This window comes from Amia ocellicauda, chromosome 21 (assembly GCF_036373705.1).
Source record: "Amia ocellicauda isolate fAmiCal2 chromosome 21, fAmiCal2.hap1, whole genome shotgun sequence".
NCBI classification, from domain to species: Eukaryota; Metazoa; Chordata; class Actinopteri; order Amiiformes; family Amiidae; genus Amia; species Amia ocellicauda.
In genome coordinates, this window is record NC_089870.1 from 16,451,101 (window position 1) to 16,468,661 (window position 17,561).

A 17,561-nucleotide genomic window follows, 5' to 3' on the forward strand; every position below is an offset into this window, starting at 1 on the left:
AATGAAAAACGGACTGTGAATTCTCGCAACTCAATGCAAAACTTTCCAATTGTCAGATGAACTCAGATTCTGAAAGCATCACAGAGTACTTTTTTGTTGTTGTAAATTCCAGTTTGCTGCTACATCTAAGGATGCCACCCTAGAATGACACCCACACTTCTTATTTTTACCATTGTTATAGTTCCAGAATAAACAAGTACTCTTTACCCATGTCTATGCGTACAAAGCAACTCCATTTAATGACTGAAAAAGCCTTCTGGAGAGAAGAGCTTCTACAAAGTGGAAGTCAATCAGTCAATAATAACAAGGTTGCACTTGGATGTGCAAGCACAACAATTAACTGGATTTCATCTTAACTCATTATTAATCTTCAAACACTTTCAGCTACCAGATTTAAGACTGCAAGCAATTGTCAAGCAATGATTATCCCATTTATAAGGGATGATTAGCAAAAATATCACTTTTGCCACCTGTAGTTTTATAGTTGTCTAACCGCTAGTATTTCTTTGATATATAATTATAGGTTTTATTTCTGCCTAGTGCATTCGCTGAACTAAGATCTAGCTTGCGGGTAAAGTCTGTGCCTCAGTTCAGCAGTAAAAAAAAAAGACTGCAAATACCCATTCATTTATGTTTTTTTAAGTTTATTTAGAAAAATAACATTTAATACCAGGTTATAATATATTCTATTAATATACAGTAAACCGTAAAATAGTGTCAATGCAGGATAAATGTATTAAAATAATAGTGCTAGTGAAGCTGTAATGTGTCAGGAAGAGATGTGAAGGAATCATGATTAAACTTGCAATACTGGCACTTATTATATAGGCCAAATAAAATGGTCAGCCAGCATTATTTTAAGAACAGAGAGCTCAACCTTTTCACATCTCCACTGTCAGGTAACTAAAGGTGGTTGTTTTGGGTCCTCTTTGTCTCCTTGATCCCATTCAGTCATCAGCTCAGAGGAAACCTCAGTGAATAAATGATCCCAGTCCCAGCCAACATCCTCCTGGACAGAGAAAAAAATAAAAAGACATTGTTAATCTGATTTTAATCCATCTGAATTACCTGAGAGCGACATCATTGACACTTTCTTCCCTCACTTTTAGATTCAAATAGAAAGTGGCAAAATATACAGTTAGGTCCATAAATATTTAAAAAGTGACACAATTGTCATCATTTTGGCTCACAAAATCCAAAATGGATTTGAAAGGAAACAATTAAGGGGCTCAAAATTAATTGGACAAACTAACATAATCATGAATTAAATTGTGGGTTTCAATACTTGGTGGCAAATCCTTTGCAGTCAATGACTGCCTGAAGTCTGGAACCCATAGACATCACCAGATGTTGGGTTTCTTCCCTTGCCAGGCCTGCACTGCAGCTGTCTTCAGTTCCTGCTTGTTCTTGGGGCGTTTCCTTTCAAATGCATTGTGGTGGTGTACAGAGCCAAAATGATGACAATTGTGTCACTGTCCTAATATTTATGGACCTGACTGTAGTTGGGTATAAAAAGAGAGAGACTACAATATTAAAATGATGGCACTCACCTCTCTAACTTCCTGCTCGGGGGCCAATACCTTTGTGAGTAATTTTAAGTTGATCTCTCCATCCTGTAAAAGTGAGGAAATACAACACAGAGGCATCAAGCATTTACATGTCACAGGTATTAAAAACAAATGAACCAAGTGCACAGGCACACAGACCACACATTCAGCAAACTAAAGACTTGACGTCTGAGCAAAATGATAAAAAGAGCAAACAATAGCATTACTTGAATTAATAGTTGATGGCTTGTGTACTTACCAGAGTCTGAAATGCTGAGTATTTCATAAGATCATTGTCTAAGTCTCTATAGGTCATCACTCTGTTGACCTGGATGCTGAGGAAAAAAGCATATTCAAATGGACTGAAAAGATCAATATTGGTGCAATCAGAAAGGGACATTATTACAGTTGAATCTGCACATGTGATAACTGATTATAATTATAATATTACTAGACTTGATATGCACACACTTAACAGCTGTGTGATTGTATCTGTATTTATACCATGCACTTGATGTAACTGATCAATTACAGGGGATTCAGTCATCTTTATTCCACGGGTTAGGGCCTAGTGTAAGATTAAGACTCAGGTTAAGGCTAGGGGTTAAGGTTTATGATGGAGGCTGAGGCTAGGGTAAAGACTAAGATAATGGTGAAGGCTATGGTGAAGCAGGAATTATGGGTAGACAGACTTAAGTTTGGGTAAGGATTAAATATAGGGAACAGATTTTATCTAAGAAGAAAAACAAAGCATTTTTTTTTTTTAAAGAGGGATACATATACCATTTATGTGGCTCATAAAATATATCTTCCTAAATTTAGTGTCAATGCAATCCCTTGTTGCCAAAGGCGTGTTTAGGCATCAGGAACAAAAAGGAGTTTGACAACAAGGAATGAATACTATGAAAGTATAAATGACAAATCAACTACTAATACTATAACAATAACAATAATAATAATAATAATAATAATAATAATAATAATAATAATAATAATGTACTAGGAAGCTTCTTCCCAAAATCACAACACATTTAAAAGTGTCACCTTCCACATTTCTTCAGGAACACAGTATTGAAGGCTTCATTAGAGAACACAAATATCACGATATCAGACATGTTATGAACCCTCAAACTGAAATGCAGCTGCTTATCTGTGTTTTGAATTAGAAGCCTGGGAAGCCGTGGGCCTAGAAGTACACGCCAATCCTACTTACAGCACATTACACGCTACATTGCTCCTGCAATGGGTTCAATGTGGATATTATCTCACATGGAGACAGGGACTGCTTAATAACATATACCATTGTCACAGCTTCGCCACATAGCAGACACGTGTCGGGATGTCTCTCACAGGCTTGTAAATCAAATTATATTGTATGTGTCTCTAAAAAAACGCATGCAGGGTGTAAATCATGTAATACTGTTATTTATGCATAACAATCCAATACCACCCAGGCTCCTGTCATCAGAATACGCAAGGTAAAGCTGAAAGTCACTTTCCGGTTATCACTTTCACTAGTCTAGTCGAATGTAAACCTGCGCCTCCAGTTTGACCTCAGTCAGTGCAGGAGAGTATTGGTGAGGATGTCAATTTAAACTGATCAGTAAAAACTGGGGGGGAAGGTGCATATATAACATACACCTGGAGATATCTCTGAAGGCATGACTGAATGGCATCAGTTACCTGGGTGGAGCTGCCACCTGCATCGTGAGGTCCTCCTCCTGCACCTCTTCAAGGTCGGGGATCACGGGGATATCTGCAGACATGAAATTTGTGTTTTTAAGGCTGTTCAACTCGGTGGTTTTGAACTGAAGAGAGATTTTAGCAGTTTGATCATTATTTAATTTAGGAATACTAGCTTGTCCTCTGAAGTACGAATAAAATGAAAATCCTAAATAAATACAGGTATATGCAGGGCAGCATGAGATCACAGGTCCGTACCATGCCAAGGTTTTGACGGCGCCCATTAATTCATGATGATCGCCAAAATATAACTACTTTAATATATCAAAGGCTTAATTATGTCAAAGCAAATCACCAGTTAAACAATATACAATGTCTGTATTACTTTTCTTTTTTTTTTTTTTGGAAACATGGAGTTGCACAACAGTGCTTTCAACCGGATGTCAATTAAAGCGAAACATCCCCGTGAATCATTTACTCTGTTGAATTGAAAGGTTCAGTCTCCTTTCTTTTTTTTTTTTTTTTTTTTGAAATTTGCATCCAATTTTTGTACTTTATCTTCCAATATCCTCCTCGGAGCTGCCCTGTCACATTAGCCAGGCTGCTATGAATATTCAAGAAGCCGGCCACCGTTCTTCCTGCTGAGAGTGGGGCTCAGGCCAGGGGCTCCCCGGAAAGAACCCCCCGCTACACCAGCATTTGGGCCCTGTCACTGCCGCCCACCCGGAGGACCTCGAGTGGGCAGCACTTCAACCTGATGTCCACTCTGCCACTCCGCTTCTCCCCACATCCCTCCTCTGCACGCAGCCAGGGCAGTGTCCAACGATGTGCAAGAGTATTTTTATACGGGCCCATCTGTGTGAGGTCGGAAGTCACCGTGTGCCTTGGCAGGGGCGGCTGTGCCAGGAGTCGTGAGCACACTGGTCAAACAGTAGGAATTCTCTTTAATTGGCAAAAAGCAACAGGACAGAATATGGCTACGCTCCCAAGAAGGGCAGAGCAAACTCCTGAGTTTTGCAACAAATTTCAAATGGACTTAAAAAAATATATATAAAAAGGGTTGCATTATTTTGTTTTAAAAATAGTTTACTTCTTATTGGACAGGTGGGGTCATTTTTTAAAGGTAGGAAAATTATGTACTTTGACACTACATTAACGCTATTTTTGGAATAAGATTTTGGTAAAAAAAAAAAAAACATTGGCTCAGTGGATTGAGGGCTATATTATGCATCTCAAGGGTGTGAGGTTGAAATCCCCGGTTTGGCAGGATGAGGCTTCCTGTCTAGACTCCGAATGAGGGGGCTAACAGCATTGCTTGCTGTAGTGATCCAAATTCTTGGGGGACACATGCGCTCACCCAGTATGTAGACATCTCAGCTGACTGATCGTGGTCTGCATTTAATCTGTCTTTGTTAAAATTCAAGGGCTTGGGATTTGCCTAAGAGAAATGCTTTTTGGTGAGTGCCAGTTAAAAGCGGTGCCATATTTCCTTTCTATCCCCTAGCTTAAAATCTTCTATGAACCGTTTCTGGAAAGTGAAAGGCATGAACATTAGTAATTTTAGCATCCAAATACAATGGTCCACCTTTTGGGAAAATGTAAACTCTAACCCAAAAAGAAATAGGGCATGCATCAAGATCTAATTAAAAAAAAAAAAAAAAAAGTAATCTTCAGACACAAGATTGGTAAGACTGGTTAGGTATTTATACATTTATAAATAGAGACAAACCAGTTATAGCATAAATTATAGTTATATGGTTGACTTTAATATGCCTCCCTGAGACAAAACTATGATAGTGCCCAATATTGTTTACAACTTATGGGCTTGGCGAGTATTGAAATTATAAAACAAAAGCAATATATTAATGGAAAACTAGAATGTTAACAGACCTCAAATAAATCAACAGATGGTTACCTCCCACCTTCTATAATTTGACAGAAATATTCCTGTTATTCAACAACAGACTTAAAAACACCAAAGCAAGAAACCACGTAATACTGCATTCTTAAAATCAAGATTAAATTGTCAACTTGTGCAGCTTATTACAAGAAGTCATATATAAATGACACAGATTTCTTAATTAAGAAAAAACAGAAGATGCTGCACCCGTTTAGTAAGTGGCAAGATTCATCTGTGTTTCTGAAATCAAAATAAACGCCAACACCGTTACTTAATATTCATGAGTCCTGGTGACACTTTGTCCTCTCATTTACAAAGCACAGCATTCAGCAAATTCTAGCCCCCCTGGACCCCCAATCAAATGTAATGGTCTTAACACAATGACATCAAAAAGCTCAGGCATCCAGATCTTAGAAAATACTTTAATAGGTTTTTTTTCCCCCACCTACAGACAAACGACTCAATGGTGTGATATTAGCATCTCTGTCAATAACGCACCATCAACAGAATTTCCTCGCAGCTGAGGCTAGTCCTGTGTAGGGTAGGTCCCCCTTATGCAAACTCTATTTTTAAGTCATGTAGAAAACATTTCAAGTAAAATGAGCTTGCAATTCAGTCTATTAAATGAGGTCAAAGGGATTAATAGATTCTCCAAACAAAACACATTTCTGTCAAGAAAAGAACGACTTCATTAGTTTTCAAAAGGAGTCACCTCACATCATTCACAGCCAGTGTTATGTTCGTTTTTTTCACGTCTTTCAAGGTTGTTTTGTCTACCTATGACCACAACAACCATAGTTTCATTATGCAATAGTGGCAGAATTCAAGTATGTAAAAGTTAAATTTAATAATTTCCTGAGAATGTGTACTTATCTCTAAACCTATAAACGTCAGCATAGAAGGTCAGCCGAAACAAAATGCTTATCTCAGGTCTGAATGATTTGTACATGCTAAAGTAAGGCTAAAACAGCAGGTTAGCAATGTATGCTTGCTTATTTCATATGCATTGTCTCCTTTGCTGTGAAATTTAAAATAACCTTACATAGCAAAGCCTCGAAAGCATTCACGTACAAACTGCATTATGTAAGTGAGCCATATTTACTTTAAAATTAAACTGAGGAATGTAAAAAGAAAAATAAAAATAAAGGAGAGAAGCTTGGCGAGACAAACATTTGTGTCAGACGTCCGTTTTGATCGCGGTCTTTTGAAATCTGATTGGCGCATGATGGATGAGGGCGCCCAGCTGCCACTTTCTCTTGTGTCAGCCAGTGGTCCTGGGGGACGATAAAATAATCAGGATCTGTATAGCTATCTCACTAACCCTCGGCTGCTGCAATTTTCAAAGTCCATGCCTCTGGCACTGTATAAAGAGAGCTCCTCTGCGCTGTAATCATCTTTTAAGTTTCACTTACATGAAAGCTGCACTACCATCTAAACTGGTTACAAAACAAACCATTAGTCTACAAAACACACCATTACAGCCTATGAGTTTTGAAACATGGCTCTCGGTGGAGGGATTGTTACAGAACCTGTTCCAGACGAATGTGAAGTTAAACTGCCATAGATTTGTGGTTTGGCCAGATCTACATCAATTTTCCTTCCTGCTTAAGCACTATGGGTGGTTACAATGTGTCCTGAATTAAATATTTTCAATGCAGATAGAAGAAAGACATCACTCAGCACTGGTGACATGTATTCATCATTCCTCTCATTCTCTCTGATTGTTAAACAGTTAGGGTAACTAATGTTATGCCTACATCAAGTAAAGGATGCTACCTTAAAATCGCTCTTTCTACTGTGATATATAGATATTATTGGGCTGTGTAAAGCTGGAAAAATATCATACACATGTAATCTTTTTATGTAGTCTTTTTCAAATAACTGTTTAAACCTCAGCTAAAGACTTTATTTTTTTCATTTTGTAAACCCATCATGGCATCCTCTTACATGACACTTACCCAAAGAAGGCATTGATATGTATATAGCGTCTTAATAAACAGAGAAGCGATAGAGTGTGCAAATACAATGCAGGCTCTGTGGGCACAATTTAGGTGGAAGGCTCTTGCAATTTTGTCCTTATTTCCCCAGCTGACATGGGCTAAAAAATTGAACAATTATCTCTGGCTGTGGTTTGTACAAATTTCTTCTATCCCTACAATGTTTGTGATGAGGACCACCAAGCCCTGAGGTACCAGAGTCAAAGCAGTCTGATTCCCAGTAGGACGATGCTACATGCAGGCCGAGGCACAGAAAACCTCTTGGAAAATGCAATAGATTTCACCATTGAAGCTGATCATTCCCTTTACTGTGTTTTATAAATTAAGAAAACTAATAAATTGTTCCTGGCAACCTGTAAGCAAGGATTATTAATGGTTCAGTTAGGAATTTGAATCTGGGGAGTTGCAACTTGCATTAAGTTTACCTATTTTTTTTTTAGCATTAAGCATTTTAACTATAATTTACAAATGATGGGTGGAAGTGAGTTTGAATTTAGCCCAGGCCTAAAATATTGAGCTGGATTCAGTTTCTTCAGGCTAGATCAAAATTTCAAGATTTTGACAACAAACAGGTTTCTTCATTAGTTGCTGTGAATTAATTGTCACTGTTAAACCACTATACCCGTGACTCAGGTATTCAGTCCACTTTGCCGGAAGCACAGAGAGAACATTTCCAAGACTATCTCACCTCCTTCATCATCCGAGCGCTCCGGGGTTTGTGGTCTCAAGCGTCTACTGCAGAAACAGGAAGTACAGAAAATGAATTATTTAATACTTTCAATGTGGCTTAATGGTGAGGTCATCATTGGTAGGATTTCTGATGAGGATTACTTTGATGATGGGTTCTTTTACAGCTAAGTGAAGCTGCAGATGGTTTGATATTAAGCTCACTTCATATTTGCAGGCATTCTCGGTTTCTTCAGGCTGACAGGAACGTCGCCAACTGCCCTGGCTCTTCATCAAGTTGATTCTTTTATGCAAGCCTTACTGAATAAAAAGCAATTTCTGTTCATCCTATAGTATTTTGTATTTTTTAAGAACCGTGAAAATAAACAGTAGTGGTAGTTAAAGAAGAATTCATTTTGATCATTTTAAACCAGGGGAGGAATATTGATTAACAAAACATACTTATTTTTTAATTGTGTTTCTCTAAAGTTTTACATTTATCAAGGCATTTTTTCCTTTATAAACTCCATTTAAATGTTTTACATTTACTAAAATTGGTATAAACAATAAGAACTAATTGAAAAATCCTTTCCAGCTGTTGTACTAAGAACCGTGCATCTTCTGACTGTAAAAATATTATGGTAAGGTGTGAAGACTTACTCTTCCATCTCTTCCGTTGCTGGTCGTCTTCCAGATCTACAATACGGGAGAATGCCAAGCAAATTCAAATTATCTTTAGAATTTCCTTGATTGAGCCTTTCAGTCCTTAAAGAAAAAAGCCCCACAGGGCTAATTCTGCATTAACCCCAGAAATATTACTGATGTAAAACAGAAGGTTGCTGAAACAGCGGTTTGAAAAACTAATGAAATGACTGTTACCTTTCTACATCACACTATCACTCATGAAGAAAAAAGGAAATGTACATGTACTGCACTTTTGTAATGCTCTAAAATGTTCTTGTGTAAACTGTAGGTCGCCTGGGTAAGGACATCTGCTAAGAAATAAATGAAGTATAGAATATATTTTTAATGATTTAAAATACAAAATCCTATTGTGTATCTCTTTCGACATTTTTATTTTTTCAAAGTCAAGTGAATGAATAGTTTCCTGATCAGAACTGAATTGAACATTTTTAAAACTATAGAAGCATTCAAATAACATGCATTGAGTTATTCTCTGGAGAAGATATCCCATGTACAATTCTCCATTAATTCTGTCAATGCCACCCATATTTTTTGATTTTTTTTGTGCAATGGAAAAAACACATTACGTACATTAGATTTAAGAATAGCGCTTGCCAGGTTCTGCTTTTTTGTTTTTATTTGCATACATTTCAGCAGGAAATTATTATAGGTACTATTACAAATAATTTCACAGTATGCGGATCTGGAGTTCCTCTTGACATTGCTGCCAATTTCTGAGTTTCCTCGGGTCTATCAGCAGTCTCAGGTCTATTTTCAGAAGCAATGCCATTAGCATAGCTCAGCTTGACCATTACACCTTGAAAAAGGCAGCACTGTATTCTGCATTTTCACACTTTTACTTAAAGATGTATTTTTAGTATAGCACTCTTTTGAACTTTGGTAGCAGGTACCACAAAATTAAGGTAACTTCAAACAAAACACTTTTTTCTTTACATAGTGTGTGGGATCTTAACCCATTCATTGATTTCTGAATGTTTCAGCAGCAAAGTTCCTCAGACATGTGTGTTGCGCAGAAGACATACTGACCATCTATGATTATTTTGCTTTCAAGATCCAGGTCTTTTTCCTTCTTCCCCACAAATTTTACCTCAACAGCTTTATAAAAGTCCCTGGCAATTATTTAAAAAAATAGAATGTGAAAAACATAAATAGTAAAATGCTCTTTTGAAGGCTCTCTTGAAAACAAGCCTTACTACTGTGCAGAAAAAACACACAACTAAAAATCAGCAGAGGGAGAGATTTTATTTCTGCTGTAGAAAGTATAATAATGTTATTGATTTGACTGTGCATTGCAAATTGTAACCTTGCATGGCTGATTCGGTGTAAACTGTGCTGAGGGCTAAAATGATAAAAATGCATACAGCATATCCCAGAATGGTTGGTTATCCCACAACAGGGATATCAGAACTGTCAATGAGAAAATTAAATTAATTAATTTAAAAAAGTGGTTGCCAGCATTAATCACAGCTGAAGTCAATTTATATTTGTTTTATACTGGATTAATTTTAAAGGTGGTCTCCTGCACTGGGACCAGGCAGATCCGCTCGGCTGTGCTGGCACTTCAGCTGGTTAAGGAGTGCCACCTGCTGATCAGACAGAGAACATGTTGACCCGCTTCAGTTCACAGTACAGCCCTGCTGCACATTTACACACGAACAGCAAAAACACACATTACAGGAAAATAACTCATTCTGTGCGGATATGTACTTATTTTCCACGGAATTATAGCGTACAGATATTAATTGAGTTTCCATTAGTAATGTTGAAATGTCATAATTTTGATTTTTTTAAATAAACAAAACATTTATATATAAATAGCTCATTGGTTGATAGTGTGAAGGTCTAAGGGGAAGTGGTTTTCAGCTGGTTCATTAATCTCTCCCTTTGCATTCCTTTGCTTGAAAAAAAACAATCCTTCCAAAACACCTTCATCCAAACGTAACTTTAGATTTCAGACCATTGCAAATCCCATTCTGCTACATCTCCAAGCTATTGTCGATAACTCACAGATTAGTGAACATGATCAAATATGTGAAATTAAGACTGATCAACACAAAAAATAAGAAACAAGGATGATTCGTGAATGATAACGTATGAATATGTATATATTATAAGTCTGAATTTTCTATTAAATTAGTTTTTCCATGAAATGTACATTTAATACATTGACTACATTTCCACTTCTAGTTCAAGTTACTTGCATGAGCAGTCTGTGTGTACCCAGGGTGCTGTGCTGCCTGTGTGCAGACCACTCTTCCAGGGGGTCATGGGTTGCTATGCCACCTTTATCGTGAGCTCAGAGCTGTGCTGGAGACGCCAGTTTCGGCATGCAGCAATGCCTGGCAATGAGCAGGAGCCGTCTCCCGAGGGAGAGCGCCAGCAGATCTTGTCAGCTGTGGCGCACCGTGCCACTCGCTCCTGAAGTGACCCCCAGAGCACTGTCCACTCTCCGATACCAGCTGAAGAAATCTATCAGCAGCTCTTCACCGAGACACTTCCAAGTGATAATATTATCATAATGGAAATAAAAAGAACGTGGTATCACAAAGATAAGCATACAAGATTTATTTAATCATTCTACTGTTTTCTAGCTCCACTATCCCTCTCCCCCCCTGCCCTCCTAACTGAAAAATGAAATGAGCTTTCCTTGTCATGGTCTGCCTTGTCAAGCCTTCTCCTGAAGTTCTGAGATTTAAGAACAGCCAGAGAAGAGTGTCTACCATCTTGTTGCCCTTGACACGCGTCAGTCTTCGAGACAAGAGGACGTTTAAACACACATTATGAGCTCTTGATTAAGACTCATGTAACAAGAAAAGATGGACATGGTAAAACTGTCTAGAAAAAGTTGTTAGGGATAAAATATATTGTGACAACCTGGCTCCGAAGGTTCATCAATAAACTGACAGATCATTTAGTGTCAATTAGGAGTGATAGATCGGCAAATCCTGGCGTTTCTTCACTGGGATTAACAGGAGGAGGGCAGCGATGATTGAGAGTGATGTGTGACATTGAGCGGAAAAGTCCTTGGGGGTTCCACAGGGACCATTACTTACCTTGTTTCAGAGAGGATCAATGCCTGAACAGGCTCAACACCTTTTTTTTCTTTCCCCTTTCATATCCAAGACGCCACGAGTTAGAATAGCACGAAAGAGTGACACCTCGACCTTTTTACATGAGATAGATTGAGTTTGCTGGTCTCTTTACTTGCACTAGCGGCGCAGAAAACCTTGCAAATAAACTCAATTGAGTCCGTGTAGATTCTGATGTCTTAGTTTATGCATCATTCAGCTTCCTATCCCCAAAGAATGACGAACTAAGGAACAGGATTTTCAACTGTAGGATTGTATTGTAGTCTTGTCAACAGGCACTTGAAACACAACCGCAACACTTAAGGCAGGTGCTGTTCTTGATCTTTGGACTCATGTCTTCGCTTTGATTTATATACACTCAATTAAAACCATACAAAACATATGTAAAGTTCAATCCAAATGTATGAAGGAATAGTATGTTTATGCTACAGACTATTTATGTCCATTCACTATTAACTTTGGCCAATTATATGTCTGAGATAACAAATGCTTTCCCGACTTTAACAGCCACCTGCTCTTTGCAAAGAAAACTTGGGACATGATCAATTAAAGGGTTCTAGAAATATTCAATATATATGTAGGAAAAACTTTTAGAGCTTGATTTTTTGTGTGTGAAAATGTAAAATAAAAAAAATAACATCAGCCTATATTGATCCACTGCTGGATGAAGGCCTCCCCTCCACGTGTTTCAATCTATACCGTCTCTTTTCATGTCACAAGAATAATTCTATTTAACTCATGAATCAGTTCCAAAATACAGACACACTCTCTGTAATGCATTTTTACTCATGCTAGAATACTGGCTTAAGTTCTGGCAATTAAGCCAGACTATTACTGCCAATGCATAACTGATTTAAGTGTGACTTCAAACACCAGGTCTTTTCCAGGCCAGAGAAAGACTGCGTGGAGAATTCCAGCAGAACGATTTTTTTAACCAAATAAAAATTACAGTCACAAAGACCAGTTCCTGTCTGAAAATGACAGCACAAAATAATTGAGCAAGTACACTTTAGCCAATTTCCTAAGCACACTAAACTACCATATGTAAAAAACATTTTCCAGCCTCTCAAAGCATTGATGTACTCTGATGTACACAGGAATTCCTTGCAGCCCCAAACAGGTGTTGGTACTCACTTGGCAGAGCCTGGGGTCTCGTCTGCCCAGCCTCCCTGTCGCCGAGGAGGTTTTGGTGGAGGTCCCTGAAGAGACAAAGCCACAACAATATCAGAATAACCACACAAAATATAGACTACTATTGTAATACATTAATTTATTTAACTGTAAAAATACGAAATACCCCTTTCTATATCCCTGCATCATTCAGAGATTGAGGTTCTTCCATTTCATATATCTTGTGAAATATAATGAATAAACAATTATACCATAAACTGGGGAGAAAGGGGTGACAGTAAACAGATTTAGAAGTTATTTCACTTCATTACTCTTACGGTGACTCCAGAGGAATCAAACATCCAGAGGGACTGACAATTAACTGGTAATTACGAACACCTTGCAATAATTTATTTTGTCTGTAAGTGAGTTAGAAGAACAGTCCTTTAGATCACAACTTAAAGGTTTATGCATTTAGTCTAAGAGAAAAGCTACAGAAATACTTATCATTCTAAATACAGGCAACACTGCATATTACATCTATCTGAGCGCTCGTCAATTGCTTTCATTCCCTTCCCAAGCCAATATCTCCCTTAAGAAGATATCCATTTGCTAAAATGAGAGAATAAATGCAAGAGTGTGGGAACTGCAGTGAGGGTTGCCAGGGGCTAAGTGCACGACCTAAAATAGCTTCCGAGGGAAAAATTACTCTCTCTCTCATTCTTTCGGGCTGAAAATAGCACAGGACTCAAATGAGCTGAGATCACGGCATTATAACCATACCACCGAGACAAACATATGAATGAAAGAATTCCAGAGCACACTTGAAGAAACAAGAAATAATAATAACCAAAAAAATTCTCATAACCAAATTGGGACTGCAAAGGACATCGGGTCTTTAAGGAATTTTCATCACCCAGCATGAAAGGGCAAATCTTTCTTACCAAGACCCCTTTCAACAAACCAATTTATAAATCTTGAGGCAGCCATTAAAGAGAGAAAAAAAATAAAGAAAAAGGGGCAAAAACTGTTTAATTTTGTTTTGCATGAAGATGAAAGATTCATGTTGGGGGAGCAATTTCATGCAATTAGGGAAAAATTTGATTTTGACAAGGACAAAAGAGGCTAAATGAATGATAAAAGTGGCTTCTTATCAATACCAGAAGATTCCTTTGGGTAAATGCTGCTTTAGTCTGGGCTGAAAATCCATGGGTGTTTCTTTTAAAAGACCTCATCAGAGAACAATTAAAAGCATTACCCCATAAGACAAGCCTTTAAGAATGGCATGTTTATAAAAAAAAAAAGCAAAGCAATAACAACAAACACACTCAAAAGTCGGCTCCAAAAGCTGTTTTGCATAGGGTCAGAAGTAATAATTGTGTATTGATCCGTCGGTTGTCAGAAGTCCTCATTATGGCCTCTTATCCTGAGGTATCCATAAATCATCAATAGATTATAGAAAGGGGAAGGGTAAAAGCCCATAGGATTAGAATGCTTATAGACATTAACAAAGCTTAAATCAGTTCTTAAATTCAGTCTAGAATAAAAGGGTTTGAGATGATAAATTGCATTCTAATTATAAAGTTTACTAGAGGGTCCGTTAAATAGGCTTATCAATAATATGTTGTCTCAGCAATTGCTTTTATCAGTTATATATTACACCATTAATTAAAAACTTTATATTTGATTTCCAAATGAACTGTATAGCCATATATGAACATAAATGTAGAAAAATATGCATCCTATTACATAAAACATTTTATACCTAAATACAAATGGTCCATTATCAGAGTTCACACACAGTTCAAATTGATCTAAAAACTACAAAATAGGCTGAAAAATGTGACCAATCAGTGGAAACATTTTTAAAAGGAAGAAACAGAAAAATAACACTGGCCGATAAAATATCTAGACTGAAAATAAACCAACCGGTCGCACGACACCTCAGAAAAATGTATTTCATGTGGAAGCTGGGTCGCAGGGGGCGCGAGAATCCTGATTTTACACTGGGGAAGTTGGCCTAATTTGGGAAGATTATTGCAAAAACATTGCTGGAATTCCATGTTGGGGAATTTGGCTTGCTTACAGCTCACCACTCTTGGGGACAAAACAAGACCTCAGCACTACAAATGCCAATGTTTAGAAAAAACACAAACGACTCTGTCATATGTCATTTCCAATTTTACTTAAAAGGCAATTAAGTGTGTAATTATTTAAAGTCTACAGGAGATCAACTCCACCAAGAAGGGCAAACATGAATAAAGAGAAAAACAAGATCAATAGAGGGGAACTGCAGACATCAGGTCCACATTGTTGTACGTTTGTATAGAATCAAATATTGTTCAAACACAGTCATATAGTAGACTAAGTCAAACAGTGACACACAAGATAATGTAGCCTATATTATGAATGATTACGTACTGTAAAATAAATTGTCCAACCCTACTCTGGATCATTTTGTGTGCAAGTTTCAAATTATAGGACACAATTTAACAGCAGGAACTGTCATTATCTAATGGTGAAACACACAGAAAAAACTAAAAAGAATTAAAGTACCTGATCAATTTCCCGCTGCAGATAAATATAAAAGACATGTCATTTTTATTTTAGAAGAAGCAACATAATTTAAAGAAAGAATAAGATTATATTTTAATTTAATGTCCTGCATATAGTATATTCAAACAATGCAATCACGTTTAGATTTGATGTTTCTCATCCACATATGGAGTATAAAATAATACGTATATTTTACCAGCCCAATGCAGACTGCTAATAGAAGCCTCTAGCTATAGCTCTACATGCTATAGAGGAAAAGCATGGTGTTTGGCCCATCAGTTATCTGCACCTACTTCCAGAGATCTAATGTTTGAACACCATATTTCCGTTGCATATCGGAGGAATAACACTTGCACAAGTGCGTATTCCACGTATACACGACGTAGCACAATAGTCAACAGTCTACGTGTGTGCTGAATGTGATGAAGCTCTACTTATACTATGCTCTGTCACAACTACAGCCTACATCAGCAAAATCCTACCTCCTCATCCCCTTCTTCATCCTTAAGAAGAGAGAAAGAGAAGATAACATACTAGGAATGACATGCACTTTGAACATGACAGTGGCATTGAGTTGCTGGAGAGAAGGATGATGCGTTATTGAAGAGGACCCCTTACCTCGCCCATGGACGTCGAAGAGGAGGGTTTTCTCACGTGGCGAGACTCCTCGGGCATGGGCTCCGCCACCTGCCTTGCTCTTCGGCCCGATTTCACTGCCTGGAAAGGTCAGACAAAGTGACAAATATTGTATATAAGTTGATTGTTTTTCCATTTTTATTCCATGTCATTATTGATGAGCGATAGTTTCAAGGTGAAAACATGAGATAGACTGCCTATACCTACAGATCTCATAACATCTCAATGCATAAGATGTCATTCAAGTCGAATAATACCGAGCTGTCAAATGTGGGGGTTGAAGCTCGGGTGTTTTAGTAGGCGAGAGTGAACTAGGTGCCCCCTAAACCTTAGTTATCATCACAGAAAGAAACACTATGCTACATTGGCTGTTCTAATTCTGTATTCTGAGGAATATTGTGAATGATGATGGATTGTATTCAATATATGCGTTATTATACCCCACTGCTCATATGTGTACTTTATCTTTTAGCAGTCCCCCGTTGAATTAAAGTCCTTTCGCATGACGTAAAACAAAACTTCCAGACTTAAGTTTCAGCTTGTTTTCTCCAAGGCCACATCAATCTTGAAGCTCATTATATTGATATGTAAAACATTCAGTCAGAAACACTGATAAATTCGGACAAATTCTTACAATTGTAGGGAGGAGCTTCCCAGTGCCACTTGGACTATTTCTGCAACCTACCAAATAAGCGTACAGCCTTTAAAGTTATTTTATTCATATAACATTTAATGCAATGCCATTTGTTTTTTTCAATATATGTGCCAGACTGTCAAACGCACATATCCAGAGGACTAAAATGTGCATCATTTTGTGGCGTCCAGTGCGAGAGTAGCACTCCTTTTTCCCTCCAATAACCGAAACGCATATACAGGCTATGGATATACGATGTTATCACTTCTCACAAACGTTAAACAGTACGGCTGAAACCAACAAACTCACACTTTTCCTCACGCCGCCGTCCCCCAGCTCCAGCCCGTCCTCCATCTTGGATCTCCTCCACTTCCTGGATACGAGAGCGCGTCCCGCAGTAACCGTCACCATGGCGACACACCCTCCGCATTCACCCTTACAATTAATAATAATAATAATAATAATAATAATAATAATAATAATAATAATAATACATACTATACTAGCAATAATCGCCATCGTCTTTGTAATGGAATATCATTTGATCTAAATTCCAATTTTATTTTACTTTACAGGACTTTATTCAGGAAAGAAATGAAGAAAATGACTGCTTCCTGGTTTACTGAAACATGTGACACTGCTTTTCAATGCTTTCACACATGCCTGAATATACTTTTTTGAATAATAAGTGTGTGTGGGGGGAGAGTTATCATTACATTCAAATTAATACATCAGCTGCTTTAGAAAATAAGAGGCCTAACTCTCAATACTTCTCAAACCCAGGACAGATGGCATTGGGATAGTCTTACTAAGTGAGACAGCACTTCTTTATGGACATATATCTTTAAAATATCAGAATTAATTGTTTACTGATTTAAGCTTTATTGCATCAGATAGGAACGTGAAGTTTATTATTGTTAGTCAATGGATAGTTGGTCATGTTCCAGACAATTGGGGTCCCAGTATCATTCACTGGACACTGTCAGTAAATGTTGATTTAAGCCCCTTGAACCCTACCATATATAGAGATGCTCGATT

At 37.6% G+C, this 17,561-nt stretch overlaps 1 protein-coding gene across 7 annotated transcripts; it reads right to left on the reverse strand.

Annotated features, from left to right (window-relative positions):
* Window positions 1-623: 623 nt before the first annotated feature.
* Window positions 624-16,923, reverse strand: ift43 (intraflagellar transport 43 homolog (Chlamydomonas)). Of its 7 annotated transcripts, none has more exons than XM_066694353.1 (11): window positions 16,833-16,923; window positions 15,872-15,970; window positions 15,736-15,756; window positions 15,254-15,268; window positions 12,722-12,786; window positions 8,454-8,489; window positions 7,816-7,862; window positions 3,231-3,303; window positions 1,807-1,882; window positions 1,551-1,613; window positions 624-1,009 (listed from the first exon to the last, which is right to left on the reverse strand). In XM_066694353.1, the coding sequence occupies exons 1-11, from the start codon at window positions 16,875-16,877 to the stop codon at window positions 896-898; spliced, it is 654 nt and encodes a 217-aa protein (XP_066550450.1). In that variant the 5' UTR covers window positions 16,878-16,923; the 3' UTR covers window positions 624-895. The 7 variants fall into 7 exon arrangements, with proteins under 7 accessions (XP_066550450.1, XP_066550447.1, XP_066550451.1 ...); XM_066694350.1 differs by having other exon boundaries at window positions 8,454-8,558; XM_066694354.1 differs by lacking the exon at window positions 15,254-15,268.
* Between the last annotated feature and the right edge of the window lie 638 nt (window positions 16,924-17,561).

Coding starts and splice junctions, on each gene's coding strand:
- ift43 (XM_066694350.1), bottom strand. CDS start 16,877: ATGGAGGACGGGCTGGAGCTGGGGGACGGCGGCGTGAGGAAAAGT. Junction 15,757..15,871: donor CTTCGACGTCCATGGGCGAG/GTAAGGGGTCCT, acceptor TCTCTTCTTAAG/GATGAAGAAGGGGATGAGGA. Junction 1,010..1,550: donor CCGAGCAGGAAGTTAGAGAG/GTGAGTGCCATC, acceptor TTCTCTGTCCAG/GAGGATGTTGGCTGGGACTG.